The 12,551-nt window shown below is 46.2% G+C and overlaps 1 protein-coding gene across 3 annotated transcripts in view; it reads left to right on the top strand.

The window, feature by feature from the left end:
* Atg16l1 (autophagy related 16 like 1) overlaps positions 1-5,546 on the top strand; it is a 37,987-nt gene extending 32,441 nt beyond the window's left edge. For all 3 annotated transcript variants that reach the window (XM_055616382.1, XM_055616381.1, XM_055616380.1), the window contains 6 exons: positions 55-175; positions 431-536; positions 2,245-2,394; positions 2,482-2,529; positions 3,518-3,619; positions 4,306-5,546. In XM_055616382.1, coding sequence (XP_055472357.1) covers positions 55-175; positions 431-536; positions 2,245-2,394; positions 2,482-2,529; positions 3,518-3,619; positions 4,306-4,399 — 621 coding nt within the window. In that variant the 3' untranslated portion in view covers positions 4,400-5,546. The remainder of the gene's footprint in view (positions 1-54; positions 176-430; positions 537-2,244; positions 2,395-2,481; positions 2,530-3,517; positions 3,620-4,305) is intronic.
* The last annotated feature ends 7,005 nt before the right edge of the window (positions 5,547-12,551 follow it).

The following is a 12,551-nucleotide window of genomic DNA, read 5'->3' as shown; positions in this document are numbered from 1 at the left end:
TCCAGGAGGGCAGTGTGTCACCACATCTCAACCTGGCTGTGTCCTCTCTTCTAGCACACACTCACAGGCCATAGTGGGAAAGTGCTCTCTGCCAAGTTCCTGCTGGACAATGCACGGATAGTCTCAGGAAGTCACGACCGGACCCTCAAACTCTGGGATCTACGCAGCAAAGTCTGTGAGGAAATTCAGTCTCTCTATGTGTGATTGTATAGCTATTCGTGGTGAGGTGATATTCCCATGTCAGAGTTTGCATTTTGTGTGTTCAGTCTGCACCCCAGGTTTATTTCAGTCTGAGAGGCACTGGGCTAGTGAGGGTTGTTTCTGCGTCAAGTCTCATTTCAATTCGTGATTTTGGGGGGCCCAGTGGTGAAGAGTATAAGCCATGCAACTGCCTTTGATTGATGATGTTTATTTGTTTGTTTGTTTTCAGGCATAAAGACAGTGTTTGCAGGATCCAGCTGCAATGACATTGTTTGCACTGAGCAGTGTGTTATGAGTGGACATTTTGACAAGAAAATTCGTTTTTGGGATATCCGGTATGACACTTAAGAGCTTGGTGGGGAGGCTGATGAGAATTTACATAAAGAGTTGTGAGCATGCTTTTGTGTGGGTGTGTGCTCTCATACTTGGGGACTGGCAGAGCTCCATGACACCTGGGTCTGAGCTGTGCTATTTTTTATACGAAGTAACCAGCCATCATGTGCTGTGCATACACTATGTACCAGATGCCCTACCAGCTGTAAGATCAGCAGAGATGAGAAGATGCTCATTCCCCCTCTAGGTAAATTAAGGCAGAACATATCATTCCATGGTGGTGGGAATGGGAATTAATCTGGAGAAGCAAATGGACTTTATGTGACAGAAAGCCATTGAAGGACATGCCCAACCAGAATAGCTTGGTGTGCCTGACATGTGGCAAGCAGGGCAGGTGCCAGTGAGATAGATAGGTGAGTGGGGATCAGATGTCCACTGGCTGTATAAGCCTCTCCAGGTGCTCTGGTGTTTGAGCTGTGGTTGGTAAGAGAAGAAAATGATGGCTCTGTAAAAGTCTGCTCAGTGATTTTTGTCTGCCTTTAGGGAGTGGGTTAGGGCACACTGAAAACAAAGTGTTGATGAGGACCTGAGTTCATGGCAGAAGGGGATAGATAGGGACGTGCTTTACGAGGTCCCTGTCACTGGACAAGGTTGGGAAGAGAGCAGTCAGGACCAAAAGGCCCAGTGAAATGAAGTCCTAAGTTGCTTGCTGAGGAGGAGGAGGAGGATAGAGGTAGCTAATAATTGGATTGAACAGAGAGGCCATCTTCTGGGTAGCAGTTGTCATGGGGTGTGGAGAGAAGGCTAAGAATGCATGTCTTTGCATGTACTTCAAAATGCAGGATGGTGCCCAAAAGGACTACCATTACGTTTTTGGCTCCTGTATTTTTTAATCTTTTCCCCAAAAACCTATGTTTTAAACCATGTTTTAAAAGTTTAGACTTTCACTGGATGTTAAAAGGCTGCTAGCCAATCCTTAAGTTGATAATCAGATGGCCACATACCAAAGAATTGGAAAAGGAGGCTAGAGCTGTATATAATAACAAGATAAACTCCTGCCCAGTTAAGACAGCAAATATGTTCATTGAAAACCTTCAGCAAAACCATTGTGTGTGTGTGTCTATTGGGTCCCGTCTACTGGGGGCTTATTAGCTGTCCTCTGTGGGCTTGAGCGTGTAAGAGTTAGGGAGACAGCAACAGAGGGTACATATTAACACAACTGTGCCCGAGGTCATCCAGTCCCATGTCTAAGGCAGCCACAGTGAAACTACCTGAACATTGATAGGGGCTGTGGCCTCCCCAGACATACCACAGCTGCTTCTGTGCTAGCCTATGTTAAAGCTAAATGTAACACCATTGGAATTGTACTGATCTGGGCTGGAGGACAGATCAGTGGTAGGACATACACTTATCATGCACATGGGGCCTCAGATTCAGAAAGTAACATCGGGAGTTCTGGTTGGTAATTGTCTTGTTATTCAAAAAAGGAACAAGAAAAAGTTTGCCAGTTTCACAGTTGTGGTCCTCAACATTCCTTTAGCCTCTTTTGCAGGGAATGTTTTGTAAGCAGTGAGGCTAGGGACATGCTTACTGCCCTTGAAGAGTGTTGGATCTATCTGGGCGGCAGCGTTTTCTGCTCAGTGACGTGACACTGTAATCAAGTTAGAGGTGGCCCACCTGTGCTAGGTCTCAGGCTTCTGTCTCTCTTAGTTCAGAGAGTGTGGTCCGAGAGATGGAGCTGTTGGGGAAGATTACTGCTCTGGACTTGAACCCTGAGAGAACTGAGCTCCTGAGCTGCTCCCGGGATGACCTGCTAAAAGTCATTGACCTCCGGACAAATGCTGTTAAGCAGACATTCAGGTACTGGGCCTGGGGCCTGGCCTTGCCTACTTGTGTCCTGCTGGATGAGTACACTGTGGCAGCTAATCTGTGTGCTGTTTATTTCAGTGCTCCTGGATTCAAGTGTGGCTCCGACTGGACCCGAGTCGTTTTTAGGTTAGTAGCTGAGTCCTACCCGATATTTGATTTATCTCAGCAGTTAAACCTGGGCATCTCCCTGTAAAGGGAGTAAAGCCTAATGTGATGCCTCTTGGAGCTTGCAGAAGTGAATCTGAGGGTCATCTGCTGGTTATGCTGGAAAATTGTGGGGGTTTGGGGGTTTTTGTTGTTTCCACTGGTGTTTCTTTTGTGATTGTGAGCATGGTTGGCTGATGTTTGGTTCTGGGTAAGCTGCCACATTCCCCTTTTCGCCTACCTACTTGCCAAGACTTGGTACTGGAAAAGCCTGACACCCTTGGTGTGGAATGGTACAGTTTGTTTGGAGGAGACACTGGACAGTGATCCAGTGTCCTTCACCTTATTCTGCTTACCACACTTTTCTCAAGTGTATTCTGGAGCCGGCTCTCGTAGTGGGGAAAAGTGCCTCTTTTCGTGTGGTGTGCATGTGGCCTCATGAGCGTCTGTATACATGCAGAGAGGGATGAGAGGAGGACAGCAAGGGTGCTGCTCTACCATTGCCTTGAGAACCTGGAGCGAGGCTGACAGCCTGCACGCCTCTATCTTCCCATAGTAGTGCTGGGGTTACAGGCGCGTGTGTGCACATGCACATTTTTTAACATGGGTTTTGGACACTAGAACTTGGATCTTCCTGCTGCAGCAAATACTCTGACAGATTAGGCCACCTCCCCAGCCTATCATGACATTTCATGTTTTCCCCTGCCTCCTCTCACTGAACCATGCAACAAACAGAAACTGTAAGCTTTCTTTTCAGAGGTTGGTTTTGGGCTCCCCTGTGTGTTCTGATAAGTAGGGGCATGGAGCCTCAGGCAACAGCGTGGCACTGCTCTTTGGTAGCCAGGTGGCTGAAAGAACAAAATAAGCACATTTGGCTGCTTACGACTAGCACTTGACCTGTGTCTGAACACAGGAGTGGTCGTGTGAGGTCAACGTTCTACAGCTTTTGCCCTCTTACTGTCTTCTCTAGCCCTGACGGCAGTTACGTGGCAGCAGGGTCAGCTGAGGGTTCTCTTTATGTCTGGAGTGTGCTCACAGGAAAAGTGGAGAAGGTTCTTTCAAAACAGCACAGGTAAGATGAACCCCATCAGTGCATGTACTCAGGCCCACATCTCAAGCAGAACCCGTGGTTTCATCCCAGGTTATGCCTTCTTTGGTTGGGTATGACCCTCAGAGGGCTCCTTGAGGACAGGCCTTCTCCCCATTTTCAGGGCTAATTAACCAAGGTTAGTTGGAGCCACTTTACCACTCAACAGTCTAGTAGACCATTCTAGCTGAGTTGCAGCAGGTAGAGCCACTGGGGGAAGGTTCAGAGTAGCTCCCTTCTTCATCTTTCTTCCTTGACTCTTCTGTTTGTCAGTAACTCCACAGGTTCTTACCTTCCTCACCTACCAGATAGGTAGCACGGGCTTTTTGTTGCTAATTCTGTGCCCAAAGCTACCTGCCAACCAGAACACAGGCCCTGGCTTCCTGTGGGCCACCATCTCTGCTCTTGACCTTGCAGTTGTGGAGCTGACTGTCCCGTCCCCATTCTCCTGTCCTCCCTCCCACCCCGTTCCTTTAGAGCTCCTCTTGAGTGAGCAAGATAAGGCCTGGTTGCTACAGGAGAGAGCATCTTGTAGCTAGTTCAGTGCTGCTTACTGGAACAGTGCAGCTTTCTTAGCATAAGCCCCTGCTGTGGGAGGGGGTGCCTGTATTTTTCACATGCCTGGGCCTGGTACGTGGCTGACTAAAGTCTCTTCTGATCAATCCTTAAAGCTCTTCCATAAATGCAGTGGCATGGGCCCCCTCCGGCTTGCATGTTGTCAGTGTGGACAAAGGAAGCAGAGCTGTGCTCTGGGCACAGCCTTGATGCATACCCTCAGGAGCAGCGCGGAACCCCCCACAACCCACCATGGAGGTGACATGTCCTCCCAGAGAAGAGCTGGAGCCAGGTGGTGCCACAGCTTTCATGAGAACTTTGACTTAAGGTCTCTAGTGGCCGAGAAGAATCAACACTGAATCAAAGTGACTCTGCAGGTCCCTAACAGAAATTGGATTCTTGTCTGCATTTGGGTGGGAAACACTAACTGACCTTCCATACCTCATGGGGAGCACAGGGTCTCTGCTGGGTCTCCCCACTGGACACAGTGCCAAGGACAACTGCACACACCGGGTAATGGGTCCCCTGTGTTTTTCCCGTCTTTCCAAAGTCTTCTGTGGCCTGATGCCACACTGTGGAGTAATTACCCAGGGGACTCACTGTAGGCATTAGGTCAGTGGAAACCAAATGTGGGGCCTGTCCTCGTGTGACAAAGGATAAGTGGAGCTGTTTTCAGGGCTGGCAATGTGTCTGGTCTTACTGCTGAAACCTCCTGCATCTTTGGCTGGCCTTCAGAACTCCAGGCTCCCTTCCTGCCAACACTTCGACATAGCTTTGTGTGTGCGTGTATGAGAGGAAAGGACTGTGCCAACCTTTCCCTGTCAGGTAGATTTGCAGCAGAGGTGAGAAACACATCTTTACCCTCCATCACTGAGTGTGTACAGCTTATCTGTGCTCACCTGGGCCTCTCCTGAAGCTGGTAGTGGCAAGTCTAGCCCCTACCTGTACATGCAGTGGCCTTAGTGTTCAGTACAAGAAGCCTGTATAGAGCAGGTTATGACAAAGGCAGAGAAAGCACCATCTGTACTGCTCAGCTGTGCACATGGTCTGAGCTCTGTGTCTGAAAGTCTGAAGCACCATGTGTTTGTCACATTTACTTTGCACTTTATTTTTTTATTTTTTATTTTTTTTGCCTCCACACTGGTTCTCTGGACAGTGGGGACAGGCGTGCTAGAGCTAGGGAAGAGGGCAGCCCTCTTGTCCTGCTTGCAACTCACCTGCTGGCTTGCTGCCAGAAAGCTTGTGTTGACGGAAGTTGAAATTGGCTGGCCAGGGCACATCTTTTATTTATTTAATTATGTGTCCCAACAGAACTTGACTGTAAATAAAGAAAAAATTCTGTTATATGCTTTTCAAACTCCTTGTATCTTGATTGCTTTTTTTCCTTTGTTTCCTTAAGTAGAGGGAGGGGCGTGGACCAGCCTCATGCCTCCCAGTGGATAGGGCAACAAAGGCAGGCAACCTTGCCCAGCAGGTAGTTAGTGCTTCCAGATAATAGAGAGTGCTTACCTGGTGGCTTTGGTCATTTTCAGCATGTCACCTGCGCCATAAATTACTACTTCCTATAAATAGTAGTCCTATAAATAGTAGTGCTTCTGCTTTTGTCCTATGCAAATCTGAACACTAGGGAACAGTTTGCAGGTCCCTCCCACCCTTTGTCCCCCACCTGGGTGTTCATGGGCCAATACACTGCCTCTGCTGAAGATTTATAAGTTGTAGCACAGAAACACCTCACTGTTTACCAGTCTTGGTAAAACCGCTGTCTGCTATCCAGCATCAGCTTTCCTTTAAGGGAGAAAGGGAGCATCAGGTAAGTATCACAGTTGCTTCAAGCCACCATGGTTTTTAACTTGAAGCAGAACTGCTCTTGACTTCATTCACATCCTCCTCAGTAACCAGTGTTTTTTAGCTGCCAACACTGAGCACTGGGGCATGCATCTTGTTCACCCTAGGTCTGCCCCTTTCCTACCTGCAGGTGGAGTCCTCGAATCACTGGACAGGGTGTGGTCTTGTTTTCAGGTGTTTCTCATATACAGGCCACCGAAGAGAATAGACTGGCTGCCTCCTAGTAATAGAAACCTGTTCGGTCTGTATGTTACTTGTATATAATGGTGGATATTTTTAATTAATGGCTTTATATTCACTAGGTTATTTCTGAATGCAGTATTATAAGTCAGGTTAGAGGCTTGATTCCTAAAGTACATTCTGTGGGTGCACTGCCGTGCCCAACCCACACTCCTGAGATTGGGTCTCACTGTAACCTTGACTGGCCTGTAACTCACAGAGATCCTCCTGCCTCTGGAGTGCTCGGATTAAAAGGGTGCACCATGGTGCCCAACCCTTGTATACTGCTTTTTATCATATATCCTAGACTCTGGGGCACAGGGAACTTACAGTAAATGTATGGAGGAGAGGACAAGGGCAGCTCAGTTTCCAAGGATACTTTGCCTGGGAAACAAGATTAACATGACTCAAGGCATACAGAGCCCCATGTGTCTTCATGTCTGTTTGCCTAACTGGGGTTTTGTCAGTCTCACATCTTGAAACATGACGTTTATACACTAGCCTGTGTGGAATATACTAAGGTGAATAACGCTGATAATACTAGATACCACTGCTTGCTTTTAGTAAAACCATGTTTGTATAAGGTGGCCCAAGTAGTAGTACAATGAGTTCTTAAGTTCATTTATCTGAATTATAGTTTACCTTAAACCCGGGAGGAAGTTTCACAGCTGAGTTCTGACCAGCATCGTGACCTGCAGACTTGAATGGGTTTCTCCAGAAGTGCCTGCCCAGACGTGCATGCCAGCCAAGACCACACTGATTTTTCCTTGGCTGCCTTGCCTAAGCAGACTGCTGCTCTGATCTCCGCTCTGGCTTGCATTGTGACCTTGCTGGTGTCTTTTCTACCTCTGAACTCTCCTGGCCTGTTTATTACAGATACTTCTCCAGTCCACTACTTGGTACTCCCATCCTTGGCTGTTTGTTTAATGATCAGTTTGCTTGGATCAGGGTCTATTTAGCTTTTGCTGCATAACAAACTACCTTTAAAATACAATGGCTTAGTGTAGCCATTCTGGAAATCAGTATAGAAGCTTTTCAGAAATCTAAGATTAGAATAGAACTATCACAACACCCAGTTAGACCACTCTTGGGTGCTGCAAAGATATTTGCACATCCATGTTTATTGCTGTTCCCCACAATAGCAAAAATGTGGAATCAGCCTAGACATTCATCAAGACATAACTGGATGGTGAAAATATATGCACACACAGTGCAATTTCTTGAACCATAAAGAAACATGAAATTTGAAGGATGGAACTGGAAAGCATACTAAGCAAGGTAATCCAGGCTTAAAAGTTGAGTTTCTAATTGTTAAGTATGTGTATGTCAATGGAAGTAAATGAGGGTAAAAAGTCAGGAAACTAGAAAGGGAAATGGGGTGGGAGTGCTTAAAACAGTGGGTGGGGAAGACAGTAGAACACGTGGGAACCAAAGTAGAAGGTGGACTACTAAGAATGAAAGGGGAAGGAAAGAGGGAGGAAGCAACCAACACACACATGTATATGCACACATACTATGAAGCAAAGAACCCTGTAAGCTGCATCTTCATAAATACAATCACTTGTCTGTATGTACATGGACATCCGCGTGCCAACACCACGTGTGGAGGTCAGAGGGCAGCTTGTAGGAATTGGTCCATCATATGTATAGGTCCTGGGATGGAAGTCAGGTCATCAGGGCACGTAGCAAGCAGCTTACCAACTAAGCCATCTTGTTTACCAAGAACATAAAAGGACTTAAAGAGGTATTATTGAGTCATATGGGGATACATGGTTAGAGGGCAGCCTCCCGAGTCCTTAATTGGTCTGTTGATATGAGGTCAGCTAGGGGCATAGCGATGGGGTAGCAAGAAAGCATCAGTGTGTGAGCATTTGTCACCAGTTAAGTCACTTGTTAACATGTTGACTATAGCAGATGACATGGGCAGGGTTGGTGCTCTCCCAGACCTGGGGAAATGGAGGGTTCTGGGGGAGAGGGGAATCATGCTGCTGTCTTGGGAGTCGGCCCAGTAAGATCTGCTCTCCCATTGCCTGCTCTAGAAGAACAGTATCACTTGCTGATGTTTCAGTGCTTGGTGCAGAATTTGGTTGGTTTTCCTCTGCAAACTTAAATATCTGTCTCAAAGACAGACATTATTTGTCTTGCCCATTACAGTATGCTGGGCTTCAGCTGGTTCGCTCTGATTCCAGGACACAGGGATGCAGGGAAAGCAGGTGAATGTGTATTTGGGCTTTTTAAAGAGAGCTAGAGTAAACAGGATGGGGGGGAATGCTTATGACTCTCAAGGCTGATTTCTAGTTGGGGAACCAGAAGGCCGCATACTTGCTGGAGCATACCAAATGGTTCTGAGAGACTGAATCAGGAGCTCCCAGGAGCCACCTTAGTACCCTACTGAGTGCACGGCACATAGTGGGCGCCCGGTAATCATTTGTTTTTTTGTTTTTGTTTGTTTTTTAAGTAGTATGTTATTCTGGGTTGACCTCAGACTTCCTGAGCATGACCTTGAACTTCTGACTCTCTTACCTCTTCAACCTAAGTGCTGGGATTACAGGCATGTGCCACCTCTCCCGGCTTCTACAGTGCTGGGTGTTGAATTTAGGGTTTTGTAAGCAATTTGTTGTGTTGTGATTCCCATACCATGTTATGTATGTTTGTTCGTTCATTTGTTTATGGGGCGGTACTTGCTATGGTGCGCAGGTAGAACAACTTGCGGTAGTTCTACTACGTGGGCTCCAGGGATCAAGCTTGGGTTGTCAGACTTGGTGGCAAGCACATTTACCTGCTGAGTCATCTCTCTGGCCCTCACATATTAAAGTGAGCAATTTTGTGATATTTTATAGATTTACAATGTAAGATCTGTAAGCAGAAGACTGATCCAAAGAAAAGTGGATGCTTCTTAAATGGAGACCACTGCAAAGAACCACAACTAATCAAAATGCAGAGCTGTGGGCCCAGTCCCTGTGGATACATTTACCAACACTCCCCACCTTAAAGCTTAGGAAACATGGCTGAAGAGACACAGAAAGACTGTAAGAACCAGGACTTTGCTGTGAGACTGTGTGTTTTGTTGTTTTTTTTTTAAAGATTTATTATTTATATAGCATTCTGCCTGCACACCAGATCTCACTATAGATGGTTATGAGCCACCATATGGTTGCTGGGGTTTAAACTCAGAACCTCTGGAAGAACAGCCAGTGCTCTTGACCTCTGAGCCATCTCTCCAGCCCGAGACTGTGTTTTAGTAACATCAGAAGCTATACTTGCAAAGCCCCACCAGCATGACCACCCAAATGTGAGCTGAGCAAGAACACCAAAAGACACTCTATGTAACAGGAAAACAAAACTCATGAGGCCTCAGCCCTACACAAAGAACTACAGGCAACTGAGAAAAGCTAGGAGTAGGAGAGGTAGTCCACCCCGGAGAAGAACACAAAAATTGGTTGTCCAGTGCCAAATGGCCAGTTCTGAAAACATATACAAGTAACAAATGGACTCAACAGGTTATATTTAGGAATATACATGTATATACAAATACATATGTGCATGCAGTAATAATTTGTGAGAAAAGATGCTATGAATTTAAAGGAAAGCAGGGAAGAGTTTATGGAGTGTCTGGAGGGAGGAAAGGGGAGGAAGAAATGTTATAATTAAATTTTAATCTCAAAAATAAAATAAAAGCCAAGATCCTGGAACTGGAAGGATGACTCACCAGGGTTAGGATGCTTCCCACCAAGCCCAACAACCCGAGTTCTGTCCTCAGAAACTACATGATAGAAGGGGAAACCAGCTCTTGCAGTTTGTCCTTGCACCTTCACCTGTACATGCACAGGCAATTTTAAAACTGTTTTAAAGCACATTCACATAAGTTATACAGATTTCAGGTTCACAAGCCTAGTATCCATCCATGAGAGGGGAAAGGACACTGAGTTCTTTAGAAGTGGATTCATTGTTATGGAGACCCCGTTGGCATTGAGGTGCTGTTGGCAAAACAGAGCCTAAAGAAGAACCCATGCATATATCAGCCTTCAGTGGAGGAGGCAGCGAGTAAGTCTGATGAAGTCCTTCTGTCTCTAGCCCTGTACTGAGCATTTCTTCAAGGGTCTTGCCTACTCTTTCCATAGGTTTCTTCACCCCCACAAAATGGTCAGGCCATGATGTTGCCCTTTATAAATGGGGAAAAGGGAAGACTGAGCGGCTTTTTCAGCCCGAGCTCCCATTACACACATCTGGGACATCAATAACATTGGGTGTCAGGGTGATGAAGGGATTCCATCCCCTTGGGGAATAGTTACCATTATGCTTAATCACAGAGAAATGGCCCAGACTGTCCTTGAACTCAAGGTCCTCCTGCTTCAGGATCCAGAATGCTGGAGTTAATACCGTAAGGTGTCATAACCAACTTCGGAGTCACCTATTTTTTCAGAGTAAGGATTTACCCCAGAGCATTGGCGTACTCTGCGCTTGTTTTATAGAGTAGGCGTCTGTCCTAACGCTCAGGAGCCGCCTTCTGAGACGCTTATGGGTTGGATGTAGCGAACACACAGCAGGCTTTGCTGATCTTGCCAGTGGGGTGAGGGCTTATTGTGCTTCTGCCAACTGTCCCCTGGACTTGGCAGTGTCCCAGTGTGGCTTTGTAATGCACAGCTAAAGGTAGGTGCATCTGCCCTTGCCCAGGGCTGGGTGGTCTGTGGAAGGCTTGACAGGAGTGGGTGCTAGATCTCAGTAGATATTACACTGGGGATGTGCAAGTCATGATTCTAAAGCCTGTGCTGTAAAAATGGGAAGAGTCACACCAAAATGCTGAGAACCTCGCCATCAGAATAAAGTCTGGTTTCTACAATACATTTAGCTTTTAGAAACAAGAATTTCCTTTGTCCTTCATTTCCCCATCAAGAATAGAAAAATAAATCATCATAGACCAGAGGTTAAAAATTAAATTTTCACATAGACGTGAGTAGAGGTTTCCCTAGAGCGTATGAACCCAAGGCTTCTAGTCGGATCTTCAGTGCATGCACATTCATGCATGCACACAGTTATTGCCGTTCAGTGACTATGATGTGCTCATCTGCACCCTTCTCGTGGCCTGGAACCCAGGAATCAGCGAAAGGTTGCAGGATTCCAGGAGCATACAGCTCATAGGAAGGGCCAGGGCCTGTTTCCACGGGAGCTGTTTCAATAGGAATATTCGAGTGCTCCAGCTATCTTCTCTCTGAGTTTGTGAAGCTTTTTGCTGTTTATAGTTTTAGCTTTTAATTAGTATTGTGTGTATACACGATGTGTGTGTACAGGTATGCACACGTGACAGCTTGTTTAGAGGTTAGAGGACAGCTTTATGGAATCAGCTTTCTCCTCCCATTCCCATATGGGTTCCAGAGATTGAACTCATGCCATTAGAATTTGTGACTATTTATTTATTTATGTTTTTTTTTCTTAAAAAAAAAACAAAAACATTTTTTGAGAAAAAAAAAATGTTTTTGTGTGGCCTTGGCTGCCCTGGACTCACTTTGTAGACCAGGCTACCCTCAAACTCAGAGATCTGCCTGTCTCTGTCTCCCTGAGTGCTGGCATTAAAGGCATGTGCCACTACACCCAGCTCAATTTTTTTTTAAGATTTATTTATTTATTTATTATACAGTATTCTGCCTGGATGTGTGTCTGCATGCCAGAAGAGCCCTCTGCTCTGAGAGCACCAGATCTCATTACAGATGGTTATGAGCCACCTTGTAGATGCTGGTAATTGAACTCAGGACCTTTGGAGGAGCAGCCAGTGCTCTTAACCTCTGAGCCATCTCTCCAGCCCGATTAGTTATTTTTTTTTTTTAATGAGATTTTGTGTATCCCAGGTTAACCTAAAACTCATTATATAGCTGAAGATGACCCTGAACTTCCAGACTCCCAGGCCTTTTTTAAACTTTTTTTTTTGGGGGGGGGGGGCGGGGGGAGACAGGTTCTCACCAAGTTGCCTGGGCTAGCTCTGAACTAATGCTTCTGCAAAAATCCCTTATAGCTAAAATGACAAGCCTGTGCCACCATGATTCTATCTCAAAATAACAAAAAGAAGGCTGGGGCTAGATCAGAAGAAAGTAGCAAGTCCTTGAAATGAGTTCCAGGCATCTTTGGTGCCACCATGTGGATGCTGGGAACTGAACCCAGGTCCTCTGCAAGAGCAGCCAGTGCTCTGACTGCTGGGCCATCTCTCCAGCCCCTTTATTTTGGGTTTTGATACAGTCCGTGCTTGTCCTCCTGCATGTGCCAAAGGCCTCGTATAGAACTCCGAGCAGAGCTTTTGGGAGTAAAG

This window comes from Psammomys obesus, unplaced genomic scaffold, assembly GCF_907164565.1.
Source record: "Psammomys obesus unplaced genomic scaffold, mPsaObe1.curated_primary_1811, whole genome shotgun sequence".
Lineage (NCBI taxonomy): Eukaryota > Metazoa > Chordata > Mammalia > Rodentia > Muridae > Psammomys > Psammomys obesus.
Note: the sequence above shows the minus strand (reverse complement) of the source record. Positions and strands in the feature narration are given on the sequence as shown.